Here is a 19,404-nt window from a genome sequence, read left to right as displayed (position 1 = left end):
TATTTTCATTATCGATAATAATCGATTTTATCGATTAGTTGTTGCAGCCCTAGTCGGTTCCCTTCAGAGATACATTTATATAAAACACCCGCGCCGTGTTATGATTTTGAAACTTGCAGTGCTCATGTTTATTCAACGAAGTCAAACGGCACAAATAAATCAATGTATGGGAAACTGGTAATGTATATCGAAATATCGGAAATGTGTTTAAAAATCATATCACCGTTATTGAAAAAAATTATATCGCGATACATATTGATATTGAATTCAGGAAATGCCTTAATTTAGAGTTAGAATAACTAAGGGGTGATAACTTGTTGATATGAGTGCAATAATTCCAAAGAATGCCCAAAAGATAAACTAAAATCTCTGTCCTTTTTGCCGCCCTGACTGTGCTGCCGCCCTAGGTGGCTGCCTAGTTCGCCTATATGCATGTGCCGGCCCTGTGTCCCAGGGATCTGTTTGCACCCCGAATCATCTGAATTCTTAAACAAATGGCGAATATCTTTTAGTATGCATATGGTTCTGTGTATGGCTCTGAATAATCTGAATTATATGTAAAAACACACACAAACATTCATCACAACCTATGGCCGACCCAGTCCACTCAATCCAACGCAAACACATACAAACATATGCTCACTTATATAACCTTTACTCCCTACCTGACAGCAGCATGGGATCCTTGTCGACGGATTTGCATACGTGATCAGACTCTCCAGTGAGGGAGCTTTCATCGATCTTGAGGTCGTTCCCTTGGATGAGAACACCATCTGCAGGCAGGAGGTCACCTAGGAGACCCCAGAGTGACAGCAACAGATCAATCTTACCAGCCTTTGAGTACTACTTCCTTTAATGACCAAAATTAAAAAAAAAAAAAATATTATACAGAAATAATTTAATTATAATTTATGTGTTCTGGCTTGGCTTGAACACCAATGTTTTGTCTTTGAAAAACAATTAAAAAATATACAATTTGGTACTATTTTAATTATTTAATATATTCCTAAATAATATTATTTACATATTTTTTTCACTATAATTATATTATATTGTTTTTATTAAAATGTATAAACTTAAAATGTATTTGTAATTACACACTATTTTAATTATAGATACAAATAAATTATACTCAATACTGTTTACATTTGTTTTATAAATTATGAATTCATAAAGAATTTAAGTAAATTTAGCAGGAATCAAAGTAGCTTAACAGTACACTTTTTACAGAGCTAAGACTACTAGAGATTTTTAAGTTTTTAATAAAAAGTCACCCCATGTGGGGCTCACACCACCAACATTTATGAACCGTTCATTCATAATGTAAGATGCTTTTATAAAAGATGGGTTTTGAAGCCAATTCTGAACTCTACTGACCATATTTGATCTGGGCAATATCCCCCACCACCATCTCAGCCACGGGGATTTGAATGACCGTGCCGTTCCGCGCCACAGCGAAGCGTTGCTCCTGCTCGATACGGCTCTGCAGGCCACGGAACTGCTTTTCTTTGCTCCAGTCATTAAACGCTGTCACCAGCACCACGCAGAGCACCGAGAGCAGGATAGCTGCACCCTCGATCCAGCCCGCCTCCGCCTCTCCCTCGTCCTCCGCACCTGAACTTACATTACCACACACTGGAGAGAAAGAAAGAGATGGAAAGGTAATAATGTGTGGGAGGACAGTGAGTTTGAGTGTCTACTTGTAATCCTTTATATTCTTTTATCTATCCTTCCATTTCTCACTCCATTCCTTCTATTATTTGCTTTCTTAGCTATCCATGTAACTATACTGTTACTTACACTCAGGGTTACTTTAAAAATGCATTCAATAGGTTTCAAATTAACAACACAAGAGCATTTTAGGGATGAAAATCTGAAAAATGTCGTCTTGATATAAAGTAGTGTTAATATTAGCAGAATAAAGGTCACCAGACTGTTAAATTATTGACATTTTATTGGGGCTACGACATGAAGCAAATCACGTTTTCCTTGAGCTTTTGATGAAAGGCCAGAAATCCCTTTTGTGGTCAGGTTATGTTGGCATTTTTGAACATTTGTTTTTTTATTTTTTTCACTGAGAGACCAGATCACCTTCAATTTCCCCTCCTGGCGGCTGGTAAAAGGACAGTCCGAGGGAAATAATGGCCGCTATTTCCAGGATTATGAGGGTAACATCCTGTAGAGCCTCCCACACGAGCTGAAGGAAGGTCTTGGGCTTCTTAGGAGGGATGAAGTTCATTCCAAACACTTGCCGACGTTTCTCCAAATCCGCAGGATTGTCCGATAATCCTTTTGGAGGGAAAGATGGTGGTAAAAGTCATTGTTACTGATCAAATCTTACTAACAGAAATTCTGTGAGACGTAGGTTGGCATATTAATATTAATGTCAGTTAATAAAATATACAGTAAAATAACAACACGAATCTGTCAACCTGTGTAATGCCTGAAACATTTTCATCATTTTGTTTTTACAGTAAATATAGCAGGAATTGTTTTACAGTGCAGAAATAGTCAGCCCAAGAACATGTATACTGGTGTAAATCAGTTATGGTGCTTAAAAACTCTTAATTGGTTTATTAATGGGTTTTTCTCTATGCAAATGGTTTTGAGAACTTCCTGGATGCTCGTTAGTCATCACTCAATTCTGTTAGCACCAATCCCTGACCTCTTAGTGTGGCAGGAAGGGAGCGGGGAGAGGACATAACAAAAGAACACAGGGCACAGATGGTTAAGTCAGTGTGTTTCGGATGCACCACAGGGTGTGATTTTTGGCAGCAAGACCCAGACAGACTGTCACGCTCTCTGCATCTTCACCCTGCCAATCATCACCTGCTGCCCCTGGCAACCTCTCATCTCCCATCAGAGCTTCCCCTTCACTCACTGTAAAACCTAATTGAGTTACTCCAACGGGTTGTAGGTTGTAATAATTTCCCCCAACTCGTTCCAATTGCCCCGATTTATTCATTCAGTCTCTGTTCAGCACAATATGCGCAAGTAAACTAAGACAACTAAGATACGCTAATGCAATCCTCTTTCCATGGACTACCAGAATTGAAAGACTTTTGCAGCACATCCAGCCCTTTCATCTCTCCATCCATGCCCCTAAGCTTCTCTTTTTGTATCCCTGTCATGGTTTCTGAAGAGAGGTTTTTCAAAGAGCAGCATTAAAGGAGGAGAAAGAGCTTTACAATAAACTTAAAGTAACCTTAACGTGGCTGCCAAATAGCGATTCAGGCAGACCGCATGACTTGGTCTGAAAGCAAGAGGTCAGAACAAGATGCGAATCAATGTTATTATCAGAGCGCAAAGTAGGATCATCTACCCAGAACAGCTACTGCAATAAATAATTCTTACATTACTTCTGATATTTAAAATCTTAACTAAATGTTGTGCATTGATTTAGTAAACAGTTTCTGATCATTCAAAGCATGAAATCGTAAGATGTAGTAGTAAAATGATAAACAAGCACAGTAGCCTACCTGATGTATCTCATATTATGTATTTAGATGTATTATGCAGCTGTCCGCTATCCCGTTAAAATCCTCTTTTTCTTAGGCTAGTTAACTTATGTTCATGGTTCCCTCATTCATATGTTGAGGGCCACCTCGAGGAGCCATGAAGTAGCGACACGGGGAGCAGGGAAATCTATTTAGAGCGCCTTATTTTATTAATTAAAATATCGATATTTGGTGCCAGCATATCGATTCTCGTATCACACGAAGACAGACAACGAAATATTGCCCTATCGATATTTTGTTCCACCCCTAATTTTTTTAATTTTTAGACTTATTAGATTAGATTTATTTTTAGAAGTTTTATGCGATTGTCATTTTTATTATTTTGTTTTTATTCATTTTCATATCAGTTTTAGTAATTTTAGTACTTAAGCCTATTTCAGTTAGTTGCCAAAGCAACATTTTTAATTTTCACTTTAGGTTTTCCTCTAATATTTATATTTCAGCTTTATTTTTTAGTTACTGAAAATAATTGATCAAAACTAATATGCTCCTTTTTTACCTATAAAGCTATGTATTGTATATCATGACATTTGTGTAAAAACGTGTTAGAACAATCCTGAATTTTCCCCTAAATATGAATAAAGTCTACTGTGATGTTGCTTAAACACACACAGGAAGACGTTCTGAAAAAAACTGGACTTAAATTTCTTAATACAAAAACTTATCCAAAAGCAGCATTACAGAGAGATGCTCTTATCTGATAACATGGGCTTGTGTTGCATTTTTACAAAAATGTGTTTCATTTTTACTATGAAAAATGTAGAATTAAGTTCAACACCAGCTGCTCTTCAGGGATGTCTGCTTTAAAAAGCAGATAAAGGCTCCAGGCATTAGGTATTCTTACATTTACATTTAGTCATTTAGCAGACGCTTTTATCCAAAGCGACTTACAAATGAGGACAATAAAAACAGTCAAAACTAACAAAAGAGCAACAATATATAAGTGCAAATGACACGTCTCGGTTAGCCTAACGCAGTACATGTTCTGAGCTTCATTAAATGTCTGAAAGTACACCAAGCCACTTTTGTGTTCTTCTGTGCCACCTCTACAAATTTATTTTGTTAATACTGATTTCATTTGATTTTTAACTTATGTTTCTTATTCTACTCTTATTCTGTCGTTTTAATTACAATTTTTAAAAAGCTTATAAAATATAATTTTTTTAAGAATTTGACAAAAGATGACATTTAATAATGTTAGAGGAGTCAAATATTACCTCGTAATGGGAAGGCTACTTTTTGATAACATTTTGGATTATTGATTAGAAGGTGCTCCTAAAATTTTGAACATGCTCCTAAATTTTTTAAGTTAGGAGCACAAATGCTCCTAAAAAGAAAAGTAAGCGTCGAGCCCTGATATATATATACATATTTATATGTGTGTATATATATATATATTATACACACACATACACACACACACACACACAAAGAAAAACAAGTAGATAGAATAGAAAAAATAGAAAGCTAGTGTTTTTTTTGTTTTTTAAATTAAAAAAAGAAGATAAATGTAGATAAAGTAGAATTAAAATAGAATAGAAAGTGCTAGAGTTAGAGGGTCAAATAATTCATTCTTTCCACGAAGACAGGCTTGTTTTGAAAAGATGCATTTGTGAATATAGGTTCATCTGGATTTACAGGACTAGTTCACTCAAAAATGAGTTGTGTCATCATTTACCCATCCTCATGTCACTCCAAATCTGTATGAACTTCTTTTGTCTGCAGTGCACAGAAGGAACAGTTTTGAAGAACAAAACTGGTTGCCATTTCCCATGAAATAATAATGAATGGGGACTGAAGCTTCCAAGCTTTAAAAAGAATGTATCATAAAAATGGTCTATACAACTCGTGCACTACATTAAAAGTCTTGTCAATGAATAACGACTTACATTTTGGTCTGTTTCTGACACAAAACTATTGTACCGTCTACAGAAGACCTATATGAATATGTAGTTCACAAGTCTAATGGACCAATTTTATGATACTTTTATGATGCTTTCGCATCTTTACTGATAAAAGCCTCATTCCCCATAGGGACTAACTGCATGGTACACAGCAATCAGTACAATTCTCCATTTGTGTTCCACAGAAGAAATAAAATCATACCGTTTTTGAATGACCTGAGAGTGAGTAAATGACCACAGAATATTTATAATAGCTGATCAGCTTCTTTAATAGCTGAAAATGTCTGTATGTTTCAGGATGCATGTGTGAGCTTATGTAATTAGCAAGTGATATGGTCACATGTCTAAAATAGTGCTACTCACCATCTGCAGGTGAAGTCTTGAGTCTGTGACAGAGGGTTTCTGTATTTGTGTAGTTCTCCTGGATCTTCTGCAGGGCCTCGGCTCCCCTGAGCTCCATCAGCAAGCATAACTCCTCAACTGTCACCCCGAAATCTCCCTCATGACTTCCTTTGTCCATCCCCGGCTTCTTAGGGTGGAAGTCTACCGTGCTATTGCCCAGATCTCCCATGATGGTGTGTTGGTTGTGGAAGACTGGAAGCTCTTTAGCAGATGCTATCAGCTAAAAGATGAGTACCTGGGACAATGTGTGATCTCTTTTGTCCTATTTATATTCCTCCTCACCTATTTCTAAGATGTTCTCTATATAGTTCTCCATACTGAGACATGAACTGTGAGATTCTTTGGGGGTTTCTATTCTATGGTATGGTAGCTGGGGTTCCCCTGAAATATCCCCCCCATAAAGAAAAAGTCAGCAAATAAAGTGGTAGCCATTGTGCCAATCCATCTCTATGAAGACCAAAGCAAGTGTTACTGATTATTAAACAATAAAGGGGATCTAGTGACACAGATATAACGTCGGCAAGAAACCTGAGGAACAAAAAAAAAATTTTTTTTAATTCATCAACTTGCTTAAACCAAAAACACTTAGATGCATTAATGACTTTGAATTTTTTTTCCATAAAAATGATACATAAATAAATATAAAAACACTTTGAAACAAAAATAGATAAGACAATGATTTGAGAAAATTTGAAATATATTATAAAACTATAACACATTTTTTGGCTATTAATCAATATAAAAATAACACATTTTGAATACTAAATAACAATTTATAAGATTTTTGTTTTAAATGATGACATACAAATTTTTAATGGTTTACCAACCATTTAAACAGCAAAACAATTATGAAACAGCAGAAATAAAAAAGGCAAGAAAACAAAAAAATCAAATCATTATTTTAGCTTGCAGGAAGTTGAATGATGAGAATGAATTATGTAAAATTCCAGCATATAAAATACATGACAACTTGCCCCGACATTTATGACAAGAACACCACCAATGCCCTGGGTACAACTTTTCATCTAACATCTGCCTTCCTAATATATTAGACCCTTAGTCATATAGTTAAATGCGTGTTTGTATTATTTTATTTATTATTACTTTATTTTGCGTTCACTTACTTACCCAGCAGTTAGTAGCGTAATTGTGACGATTACCCTGTTTATGCTCTTTGATTTCATTATTAAAGTATTTGCTCGTTTTTTAGCCTAACTGAAACGCTCAAAAGTCGACGAAACATTTATTTAAACGTTTTGAAATGTGAAGGTGGCATTTTGCTCACCGAGGTGTCACAGGTGTAGGACGTTTGTGGGAAACAAGTAGACAAGCGTTCATCACACGCACACCTGTTTGCATAATATCCAAGGGAAACCGAGGACAATCACTTCTTATCTAAACGCCTTTCGAAATACTCTCTCTTGATAAAAGTGCTGTATGTGCGTCTCTCCCCAACCCGTGTACCTTACGGTGCCGCCTCAGTCTCGACGCAAAATCTGCCTTCACTCAGTACGAGACGCCTGCGCATGCGCACATAAACACTTGCCCAATCCCACTGCAGAACAGATTTACGAAGGCAACACTACCAGCCATCAGGCCTGCAATTTTGGATGACATTACAATCCGCTTGAGCTCTGCGCCTCCATTTCCCTGCTGTGACACCAACTTTAGGTTACTGAACATTTAAACCAATAATCTGTGCGCGCGCCTCCTCATCTTTTATTAAAAATGGCCAGAAGATTCCTCAACAAACATGCGCTTTATAGACGATGATGCCCTTTCCTGGTAACCTTCAGGAATCAGATGTTCACCTTGGTCCACAGTACAGCTGCTCACAGCTTATGAAAGTGCCTGTAGCATGTGTGTTATGATTTTTCGGTTGACCATAGCGAGGGGAAAGGTAAAACAAATGTATATTAAAAACATTTGTCGGGGATTAAAATGAAAGGCTGCACAAACTAACCAGACAGCAAGGTTACATCAATCCACCACCTGCTTTTTAGTCGATCAAAAACTGCTCGTTTGTTTTATGCATATAGGCATCTATAGACACACCGCTCTTAATTAAGTTAATGGCACAATAATGAAGATTGATATTTTTAAATAAACGTTAAAGTATTATCAAATGTATGATTAAAACACTGGATTATATTTGTAATTATTTCTTTTTATTATATTATATAGTATTAATGTTATTTATATTACTGTATGATTATTTATCCTGCATTACTCTTTTATTTTAAGACATTAAAAAACAATTGTTGAACAATCATGAATACCATCATGACATAAAACTTATATTGCTGAATTATATCCGCATAAACGTGCTGGGCATACTATAAATTTCCATGTAATGCTTACCTACTGTAATCATAATAATAAAGCACTTTAATTATACATTAGCAGACACTACTGCAACAAATAAACAAACCCAACACAAAACATACCCTGCTGACACCACAAGGCACTTGTGAACATGTAGGCTATCTGTGAACAAATATATTCACTCACCGCGCAGGCCATGTTCCAAGGACATTTGACGTTGAGTCGAAAAAAAGACAGGAAAAACGGGATGACATCCAGTGATTTAGCCTCAAATCATGCTCAACATGGAGAAAACAAAAATGAAAGTCACATCATTTGACCTTTACGCTATTCCAAATGCAGATGATGCGCAACGGTGCAGAATAGAAATCAAATGAAGGGAGCAGGAGGCAGCAGACGGTGGTGAGCACTTCATCTTATGCGGAAGAAAACCTGAATGATGCAGATGATATTACAAGTACCATGTCCGCATTAATTAATCGGTTAAAAACGGCGTGTTGTGCTGTCGGGAACGTAAAGGAGGGTCGTTTTGGTCACATCGTTGCTGTTATTTTTGGCGCTGATTGATAGAGTGATGGGTGAAGGAGAGATGTGGGTCTACATGCTGATGATGCCCGTTTGACGCGCATCTCGCGGTGATGGCAGCAGCAGCAGCAGCAGCAGCATCCGAGCGCTGGAGGACGGGAGAAGGGGGAGGGGCGGATGAATAACCGTCGAGCTCCAGGCCTCTCGCTTCCCTCCCTCTCTCTCCGCAATCCCTTCCTTTTCCCGGTAAAATACGACTTCTACTATGGCGAGGGCTGGGTTTTTAATATTCATAACCCGGGCTTTTGCCTTAGGAAGGTAACCAAGCAAGGTAACAACGCAACGTCAGCACGACTAATCAATATTCATAAGCAGAACATTCGCCATTGGGTGGTTGTCACGAAGCGTTAGCATGGTGTACTTCATATTCATGAAGCAGACATTCGGCATTGGACGATTATCACGCTGCGACAGCATGACCTTATTAATATTTATGAGGTAGGTCTTAGTCATAAAAGAGACGGTATTATGACCACAGCTCGATTAAATTTTGCATGTTAGCACATAAGAATAACGATACGCGACAAAAAAAACGAAAACTTAAAAATGTTTAGAAAAAAAATCAAAAATAGTAAACACTATACTGATACAAAATGTTTCCATACACAGTTAAGCCAAACATGGTTAATTACCTAATATAATAACAATCAAAAATAATCAAAAATAAAAGGCATAGATATAAGATATTGTTGAATTTGCTCTTTAATTCATTTACTTCTATCGCTCTCTCGGCTGGGCATCTGAGCATTAATTATAAAGCGAGTGCTCATGCAGCCTGCCGCCTGTAGCTCCATTAATAAAACATCTCAACAAAGGATTTGAGAACGAAAGAGCCTTGGTTCAATTAATATTAATTTCAATTTCAAAGTACTTTATTGGCACGATTGTTCTGCGTACAATATTGCCAAAACGTCAACCCGCGCGCGCGCGCACACTCGCATATTTTAATTTGTTCATTTTAATTTGAATAGCTAATTTCATAACTTTAATAGGCCTTTACTCTGCACTGTTACTTTGCCGTTTTACGTTTAATTTCATACTGATTGGTTTCATTTGTTAACACTGCTGTGCTGTTGTTTTACATTGTATAATTTTTTTTTTTTAGTAATGTTAGTAGGCTAAAGAAAACTAAAACTGAAATTATAGAGTGGAAAAGCAGAAATGAGGTAAAAACACTGAACACATGCCCCCTGTGTCTCTATGCTAGCCACTTCAAATCATTTGAAGTTAAGTTATGAAATAAATAAGAATGACCTGTTGACACATATTTACGTGGAATGTGTTCATGTGCTGTAGCCTACTGTTCTCCTGCATCCAAGTGAAATTACTTTCAGTTGCTGGTCCCCACTGACTTCCATAGTATGGAGGGGGGAAAAAACACTATGCAAGTCAATGGGGACCAGCAACTGAAGGTGAACTATCATTTTAGTGACAATGTTGTCCCCTCTAGTGGAGGAGAATGGCATTGCATCCCGCAGCACAACATATCTACATGATTTCTGAAGCCATTCGTAGTGATGAATCTTTTACAATGCAATGAGCTGATATCTAACATACGGACTGTATATTTTAAAAGTGCCCTCTCACTCTGCATATAATGCTCAAAAAGAGTATTACCCACACCAATTAAGATCTTATTAGATTGAACTGAAATTCTGAAAAATTGGAATTTTAGCTTATCCAGAATAGTATTTGCTTCTAAGAAGATTCTTCTTTGACTGGTTCCAAATTATTATAGATCTTAATGATTGCACTCCTTTTGGATCCCTTGAGTCAGAAGTGGAACAATGTGCAGTTTGCCATCATATGTGTTTTGGTTCCATGCTTTGAATATTCCATCTCAAAGGTTTGTTTTTAATGAGTTAGATTCAAATAAAGGTTTTAATGAGGATGGAATGTGCTGTATGTAATCCCCTGACATAATCTGTTTGTGGGCCTACCTCTCTCTCCTTCTTTCTTACACCAATCACATGATTACGATCAAGCCCCCTTTCGAGGCTAGGCTAAATAAATACACAGAGGAAGTACAATTCTGGGCTAAAGTTCGATTTCTGTGCTAGTCAACACTTTTAAAACGAGAAAAATACTATGAAAACGTAGGTGAGGGACTTTGCTTACTCGTGGCAATACACTTTTACAAGGCTGCCTGCCAGATCAGGAATAAAAACTGCACTGTTTGGGTATTCTTTCACATTGCAAAACTTCCCTTGAGGACAACGCTAAACACCAGGTACAGTGTCTCATTTTACTTGTCTGCATGCTTCGGAATGTTCCATTTTGAAGAAACATTTAAGTCAATGGACATATCATTAAAACAGAAAATAGAAACTGTTGCACAATGCCATTCAAAACAATGCACACTTGCAGTCTTTTTTATGCAATGAGTTACACATTTAAACATTTTTGTGCAAATCACTAAATTGCTACCACTGTGCAACCTATTTAACCAGTACACAGATTTGGATGCTCAAGCCATTGGTATGCAAAAGTTTAACCTCAGATGAATAACCTTTACATAACGCATCTATTTAGCATACATGTCAGGGACATATATTTGTGTTAGTTACATGATCTGTGTACTCTAGTACCTTTAGTTACTCTCGTTCAAACTGTGAACTCTTAAAACTGTACATTGTGATTGTGAGATTGTGTAGTAGTGCCAGGTCAATGTGCAGTGATTATCTCAGATAGTGTAAAGGGGGCAGCCCACTGGCAAATGACAGATGAGAGAAACAAAAAACAATGTAAATAAAAAATGAGATAGTGATGTCAGTTTGTAATCATATATGGTACGGGTATAATACTCATATTATAACTACAATATTATCAAAAAAGAGTTAACATATTATACTACACTGTCTTCTTTCTGTAATCATACTAATCTGTCCATTTATTTGGGCTTACAAAATAGCAAATTAAGAATCAAAAGGATGTTTGTACATGATTTTGAATAAGCGTTTTCAGTATTTTAAAGCAATGATCATTCTTAAAGGGAAAATAAAATAAAAAAACTGACATGATTAACTTACCCTCATGTCATTCTGAACTTGTATGACTTTCTTCTCCAGAACACACAATATATATATATATATATATATATATATATTTATATTTTAGGGCTGGGTAAAAAATATCGATTTCTCGATATTAATCGATTCTCATTTTTACGGAATGGTATCCTGATAAATCTGCAAAAATGTCAACAATTCTGTGTTTTTCTGTCAATATGGGGTGCTGTGTGTACATTAATGAGGAAAAAAAATTAACTTAAATGATTTTAGCAAATGGCTGCAATATAACAAAGAGTGAAAAATTTAAGGGGGTCTGAATACTTTCCGTACCCACTGTATATCCAAAATAATCGATATTGAATCGAATCGAATTGGTAATCGAATCGAATCGCAAGCTTGTGAATGAGAATCGAATCGAATCGAATCGTGAAATTTGTGTCAAAACCCAGCCCTATATATATATATTAAAAAGTCCAAGAGGTCCAAACAACATTGGACCAATATTGGTTTCCAATTTACACCTTTTCTATTGGCCATATTTTGATTATCTACAAATGCAAAAAGTCAAGACCTGCATTGTCCCCAAATCAAAATGAATGCCTAATCAAGTATATATTTTCAGACAATGCTGCTGCATCCCCACATCTTTGCCCTTGTTGCCTTCCTTTGGAGTGTCCCACCACCTTCCCTGGCTGGGAAGATCCTAGTATACCCAGTGGATGGAAGCCACTGGCTTAACATGGACATTTTGCTGCGAGAACTTCATCAGCAAGGTCATAAACTGACAGTTGTCCGTTCTGCTAACAGCTGGTACATCCCAGAGAACACCACACACTATACGCCCATCACCATCCATGCCGATCATCTCACTAGCCTGGAGGACCCCGAGTACATGGCGTCCTTTCTTAAGAGAAACATTGACATTCAAAGAGGGGAAGGATCTGTTTGGTCATTCATGGCCCTGCAGAAAGAAGTAATTACTCTTCTAGAAGAGTCTCACAAGTCTTCTGCTGAGATGGTGAGGACCATTCTAGAGGATAAAAAGCTTGTAAAAACACTTAAAGAGTCCAAGTATGATTTGATGCTAACTGATCCTGGTTTTGCAGGAGGTGTCATACTGGGCACGTATTTGGGTCTACCAATGGTGTTCAATGTACGATGGATAACAAATGGAGAAGGGCACTTTGCAATTGCACCCTCGCCACTTTCTTACATCCCAACTATCGGATCTAGAGTGACAGATAAAATGAGTTTTGCAAATAAAATAAAAAATATCTTACATTTTGGAATCGGCCAATACATAGACCACTTGATCACAAGGCCTCTTTATCAAGGAGTTATCAGCAAATACATAGACCCAAACTCCAATGTGTACTCTCTGATCCAAGGAGCGGATCTGTGGCTCATGCGAGTCGATTTTGTATTCGAGTTCCCTCGACCTACTATGCCCAATGTGGTCTACATTGGTGGCTTCCAGTGCAAACCATCCAAACCTCTACCAAATGAATTGGAGAAGTTTGTCGAGAGTTCTGGAGAGCACGGGGTGGTGATCATGTCTTTGGGTACTCTGCTTGGAAGTCTGGGTCCTGACATATCCGAAGTCGTAGCCTCTGCTTTTGCTCGCTTGCCACAAAAGGTGATTTGGAGGCATGTAGGAGAAAAGCCATCTAAATTGTGGAACAATACACTGATAGTAGACTGGCTGCCTCAGAATGACCTCTTGGCCCATTCTAAAACTAAAGCTTTCGTGACACACGGAGGAACGAATGGAATCTACGAGGCGATTTACCACGGCGTTCCAATGCTCGGACTTCCGCTCATCTTCGACCAATTTGACAACATGATTCGCCTGGAAGCCAGAGGGGTGGCTCAAGTGCTTGACGTCACAACCCTGGATGTAGATATCCTAACACAAGCCCTAAAGGACATCCTGGATGAAAATCAACCATACCAGAAGAACATGCGCAGAATGTCAAGCCTACATCGTGACACTCCGCTCAAGCCAATGGACAGTGCCATCTTTTGGCTGGAGTTTGTCATGAGGCATAAAGGTGCGGCACACTTGCGCACCGAGTCCTACAGGCTTCCTTGGTATTCCTACTACTGCGTGGACTTTTTAATGCTGATAGTGAGTTTGTTTACGGCAGTCTGCCTGCTCTTGGTTTTGATGAGCAAGGCTTTGCTGAAAGTTTTTGTCAAGAAAAGGAAACCTAAAAAAGACTGAAGACATGTCTTTGGCAACACTAGTTTTTTTTATATTGGTTGATATCATTAATGGTGCTCTAAGCATCCCTTTCAATGTGGAAAGGTTTGATTAGTTGCATGTTAGCCCCTGCTGGTAGATGTTGTAACTATTCCATCTGCTTAAATAAAAAATAAATCTTTCAAATTTTGCAAGCAACATTTAAGTCAAAATTCAAACAGTGTTGTTCAGAGTGATCAAACAAAGATGATCGGCTCAAAACCAGCAGAACTCCGCATAAGCAACTGCCACGTAGATAAATAAGATTCTAATCACGTAGATTATGCTAACGGATAACTTCAATATGATATTAAACCACATTCTAGATTTCTACAGAATTGCAATTTCAAAACAACTTTCCCAAACCCTCCCCCTATCTGCCATTGTTTGAAGAAAAAAAAAAACAGATAATCTTCTCAACTTTTGGTTTGAGAATGTTGCTAGGTCAGGCAATTCAAACAAACAGAGCAGTGTTTTGATGACGCCACAGAGCCAGTGTTTGCACTTTTTGGGAAAACGAATCTATGAATGGCTAACTTGAAATTTTACACACATCAGCTTTAAGGTTCATACAAATACATTTGGTCAATTAATGTGTTGCTAACAGGACATTTTTGTTTTAAAAAAGGAACTGCAACAGACTGTATTTTCTCAGTTTGTTTTATTGATTTGTACAGACTGAATGAACCAGCGGTCTATTTTGCACGTAAATATTTCACTTAACACAACCACTGGCATGGTCAACAAAAATAAAATTATTCAAAAATCAGAGTCATAATGCGACAGATGGCCGATGATGCCGAACGTCTCCTACATTTTGGAATGGTATTACTATATATGGTTACAACAGGTGAAACACTTGAGAGAGAGTAAAAAATAAAGTGCTCCGTCTTCATCTGTTCTACTGTGTCACTTTGAGAATACTCATCTCACCTCTCCAAAAAGTAGCAATTCCATTTCTTTCTCTATGAAAAACAAAGTATAAAAAAGGTTAGAAATGTCTAGATATCTCAAATCTACAGACCACAGCTCAATTGTCACTGTGTGATATTTAAGGGGATCAATGTCATATACATGCAAGATATAAAGACAAACACTTGAACACAATCAATAGAACATGTAACCTATATAATAGATACCAGTCTGTAACTTTGTTTAGTTCCATTAGGAAAACATTACAAAATGCTTTTCTTCCTTCTGTAATAATAATAGCAGTAATTGATCCACAGCTAACTTTACTAAACGTCTGTTCCACTCACCCCACAAGTCACCGATTTTCTTTCAATATTTCATTATATCTTAACAGATGGAGGAGAGAATGAATAAGAGAGAGAGAGATTAAAGAGAGAATTAATGTCTGGGAACAGCTTTGGTATTTTAAAAGTATAGCAAAAACATCAAGTCAGTCAAATTATACATCTTCCTGCGATTGCATGTTGCATTTTTCTTTCACTTCAGTCATGTTAAAACACAGGTCGGCACATTTTGTCATCTTTCCAGACTTGTTAGACAGACGTTACAGCAGATTATTTCAACATATAAACCCTGGCAGAGGCCGTTTCTCAGGACACATTTGCTTGAATTCAAATGAGTAGAAATTATAAATATATAGCACATTAAAATCTGCTATTAAGGAGCACCCCAAAATCATGAGTCAAGAAAAAAAGTTACGCTTCTGTTACGTGTACTGCCTTGTTCCAAGTGAGATTACATTTTAAACTAGTGATAACAGTACAGTACAAATCTTTTTTTACTAGAACTCTCAGAACTACCAAATAATTTTTTTTTTGGGATTGAACAAAAGTAGCCAATTCAATTAAATACTGCCGTCACATGCATTTCAACTTTACAAATGCATATCTCTGTATTATACCATTAGTGATGCAACTAACGCTCTGCCCAGAAATTCAACCAATAAAAAACAATGAAGATTAATTGCAGAGCTAAGTTGGTCCAAACATGGATATTAATAGGCCTATAGAGCCCAAATATCTTAATCTTTTTGGAAAATTCTGAACAAAGAGCACCTATTAAGTTGCGAATTCAAACAAGAGTGAACATTTGCCAACGTTATTAGGTTTTTTCCATAACTAAAAGAAAATTACAGGGACATGCATCAAAACACAAGCTGCAACAAAGCATATCATAAACCATTCTGAAAACCAATTCTCCATGCTTCAGAATCTCCAGATGTTGGTCTACGTCCCCTTGTGAATTTGCTAAAACGAAACCAATTGTGCAATAACTTCAGTGATGAAACAAATGGAGAATGTGTTCTCTTTAAAGTAGTCACAATTCCAAAGAGAAGTGCAATGGTGCAGTGTGCGATAAAGATTTTGAGATTCTGCTTATGCAAGTTTACATCCAGAAAAACTCAAACATGGATGGCTAGACGACATTGACGGGGGAATTATTCCATAATGAATTGAAGCATGTGATGTTTTAAAGGCAAATCAGTCAATTAAACCTTATGCAACCTGTCCTCTTTGTTAAACGTTGAGGCAAACATTTAATTTAACCAAGAGTATTTCACTAAGAGCAAATGGTTGGTGTTCAATCTCTCATCAGGGTCTCTCTGAATTTCCTCCACTTACCGAGTCAATCCCACCACTAGGAAAAGGGACCCTCCCTGCTCCCCGTCCCTGCACTGGCACCTCCTGCCACTAGATTCCTCAGCAACTTCCTCCTGCCAGCTTGGTAGTCTTCCTCATCCACATTCACCAGGAGCTTAATGGCCTCGTGGCCCACTGCCTGCTTCAGAGAGTCTGTGATGAAAACGCCCTTCAGGGCTTCCAAAAGTGAGCCGTTGATGTAGTCCCGCCAGAAGGCGTCCAGGTAGGTCAACTCTGAGAACTTGATGTCACATATAATGGAACCCAGGTCACGGGATTTGAGGATGGTGTTGGCCTGGTTGAACCGCTCAAACTGCCTCTCCAGCGCCTCCTGCTTGTTGGAGAAGACGTTTCCTTGTAGAGCCGACTCGTGCTGACAGTACTCCGCACGCACCCTCAGTCGTATGTCTGTGAGACAAGGAAGCAGGTTAAAAAAACAAAACAAAACAAAAACTTAAAAAAAAACAAAGTGGCTTTTATATCCATCTACAAATGACACACAGATTTCAGGAGTATTGCTTGTCAGTGTTCAATGCTCAAATGGCACATCCATGGAGAATATGATACATACCCAAAAATGGCAAGGTCTGGGTAATAAGTTTTAATATGATTGACTGGCTTAAAGAAACTTTCAACAATTTTAAGAGGTTGCCAAGAGGTTCGTTTTATTAGAGTCACTGGGTGTGCCACCAAGAAGCCCGAACCAAACGGGTTTTATCGTTGCATGAGCGTGTAAATAAAACAAAAAATTTTTATGGGTAAATTGCTTATGACCTATTCCAGTGCTCGACAATAAGGACTGCCCGGTGGCCATCGGGCCACTGCTGCGTCAACACGAAAGAGGAGAAGAGGAGAAAATGCTGGAGAAAATAAGAGGAGAAAATACTGTAGTGGGCAGAGCAAGATCACTGTTCACGATGCACAAAATATTGGAAGAATTTGTGGTGGGGGTTTATATGAATGCATCTCTAAGGGGAACTGTCTGTGAAAAGTTTACGTGGCGTTTTCTTTTCATCTTACCTTTGTATAAAGGCCTCGATATACTCAAAACAAAGTTCTTTTTCGTTCTTCGTTTATGGGTAAAACCAAGTTCGAAATTCGTGAGCAGCGGTATACTGTTATCGAACATTCCGACGCCACCCACTCTGATGAAAGCAACGTTTAAATGATTATGTAAATATGTGCTGCGCACTTTCCTCTCAGTAATAAAATAAACACAACAAAAATGGAGAGAACAGCAAGCATTTTTAAAAATAAATCATCGCATGTTCATAGCAACATGGGTATGTTTGCACGAGCTCTGCAAATAAGCACTCCCGTGAAGTCGCGTCACGTGTATTTACATGGCACTTTATTCAATATATAGCTTAAAAGCAAGCAGCAGTGTCAGTGTCTCATTTCATCAAAAGCAAAACTTAATTTGCTACTATAAAGCAGCTCTACACTGTTCAGTTTTTACCCGCGGACCAGTTTTTTTCAGAATTTGCGTTCTCATTCAGCCCGTCTGCTGTTCTTCCTAAAGCATCATTTCATTTGTGTCTTTGTTCTATATATTCCATTGTGCTATTGCTTGTAATTTGTTCTTATTTACTGACTGTTCACTTGTCTTTAATAATATTTGTACTTTATATTTGTTAGGCAAGTAGTTTTTGCTGTGGAAATTAGAATTGAGAATTGTAAAATTTAATTGGTATCTAAAATTTTGGTGTCATATAAGCGTATTTATTAGAATAAAAGATAGCATGGGTCAAAAACAATGATAACAGCAACTATTTTAATTTTTTGTGGCAGGGCCAGTGAAAATATTGGCAGGGCAAGTAAAACTTTGAACAATCGTTAGCATTGAGCCCTGCATTCCATGGAGTTAAACCTTCTCTTTCAGCAACTTGTGCGTGCATTTTTTTTTTTTAAATGTTCTTCAGCAGATTTGTTGTCTTACCACAGGTCTGTTTTTCTCTGCAGTCAGCTGTCGTGTGAGATCTCTTCCTTTTCCTGTTCGGTGGAGGTGGGGTGGGTTTAGCACGTGGTGGGCACACCTGGGGTCCTGATGGAGGACAGCAGATCAATGGCTGGGGTCCTGAGAAACAGGAAATTAAAATCACTACCACGATGTCTGTCTCGCTTGTAGTACATGCATTTTCACTGATCATGATTAGGTTGGTATACACTATGTAGCTTTTTCCTCAAGTTGCCAAATTCAACAGATTTCACAGAAAAACATACAATTAATGATGAGCACAGACTCTGATTTTTTAGCTTCAGACTACAATTCCATACAGTCCGAGCATATCCAACATGTTTAATATTCTGACTAGTGGTCGACCGATATATCGCCATGGCCGATATTTGGTATCTTTCAAATATCGGCATCGGCCGATAAGTTTTTCTGTTTGGCCAATGCGTTCGAGGCGGGACTTTTATTTTGACAGCGCTGAAACCGGCAGCGCCTCTGCCTGAGCACACAGTGCTCACATTCTCCCTCTTGTTTGCTGTCGTCGTTAACAGTTATGTCTAATACGGATAGAAGTCTGTCTAATAATCCAATAGAACTGTTAAACAATGGAATTAAAATATATACAAAAAGTATTATAACGATTGCTTTTATATTATTAGTAATAGAAAGGCAAACATTATAATACTTTCTCGTTTGCCGTCAGCATTCAGCAAATAGGCTACGCATTTACATCATTTAAAGGGGTCATATGATGCTTTTTTAAAGATCATTATTTTGTGTATTTGGTGTAACAGAATATGTTGACATGCTTTAATGTTCAAAAAACACATTATTTTTCAAATACTGTACAT

General features: G+C 37.6%; 2 protein-coding genes and 1 pseudogene across 2 annotated transcripts in view; 1 reads left to right on the top strand and 2 right to left on the bottom strand.

The window, feature by feature from the left end:
* LOC107758015 (plasma membrane calcium-transporting ATPase 3-like) overlaps positions 1-8,889 on the bottom strand; it is a 37,700-nt gene extending 28,811 nt beyond the window's left edge. Inside the window, exons 1-5 of the mRNA XM_016575650.1 lie at positions 8,336-8,889; positions 5,786-6,352; positions 2,092-2,289; positions 1,378-1,635; positions 666-791 (exon numbers count right to left, since the gene is read on the bottom strand). Coding sequence (XP_016431136.1) covers positions 666-791; positions 1,378-1,635; positions 2,092-2,289; positions 5,786-5,993 — 790 coding nt within the window. The 5' untranslated portion in view covers positions 5,994-6,352; positions 8,336-8,889. The remainder of the gene's footprint in view (positions 1-665; positions 792-1,377; positions 1,636-2,091; positions 2,290-5,785; positions 6,353-8,335) is intronic.
* A 2,000-nt stretch (positions 8,890-10,889) lies between these two features.
* Positions 10,890-13,998, top strand: LOC107758013 (UDP-glucuronosyltransferase 2A1 pseudogene; annotated as a pseudogene).
* A 648-nt stretch (positions 13,999-14,646) lies between these two features.
* Positions 14,647-18,827, bottom strand: LOC107758014 (death effector domain-containing protein-like). Its single transcript, XM_016575649.1, has 3 exons — positions 18,539-18,827; positions 16,582-17,007; positions 14,647-14,952 (listed from the first exon to the last, which is right to left on the bottom strand). Exons 1-2 carry the CDS (start codon positions 18,747-18,749, stop codon positions 16,598-16,600), a joined length of 621 nt encoding a protein of 206 aa, XP_016431135.1. The 5' UTR covers positions 18,750-18,827; the 3' UTR covers positions 14,647-14,952; positions 16,582-16,597.
* Positions 18,828-19,404: the final 577 nt, after the last annotated feature.

This window comes from Sinocyclocheilus rhinocerous, unplaced genomic scaffold (genome assembly GCF_001515625.1).
Source record: "Sinocyclocheilus rhinocerous isolate Xijiao unplaced genomic scaffold, SAMN03320098_v1.1 scaffold1314, whole genome shotgun sequence".
NCBI classification, from domain to species: domain Eukaryota; kingdom Metazoa; phylum Chordata; class Actinopteri; order Cypriniformes; family Cyprinidae; genus Sinocyclocheilus; species Sinocyclocheilus rhinocerous.
The sequence above is the reverse complement of the archived record's forward strand: the minus strand, read 5'-3'. Positions and strand labels throughout refer to the sequence as shown.

Coding starts and splice junctions, on each gene's coding strand:
- LOC107758014 (XM_016575649.1), bottom strand. CDS start 18,749: ATGATCAGTGAAAATGCATGTACTACAAGCGAGACAGACATCGTGGTA. Junction 17,008..18,538: donor CAGAGAAAAACAGACCTGTG/GTAAGACAACAA, acceptor CTTGTCTCACAG/ACATACGACTGAGGGTGCGT.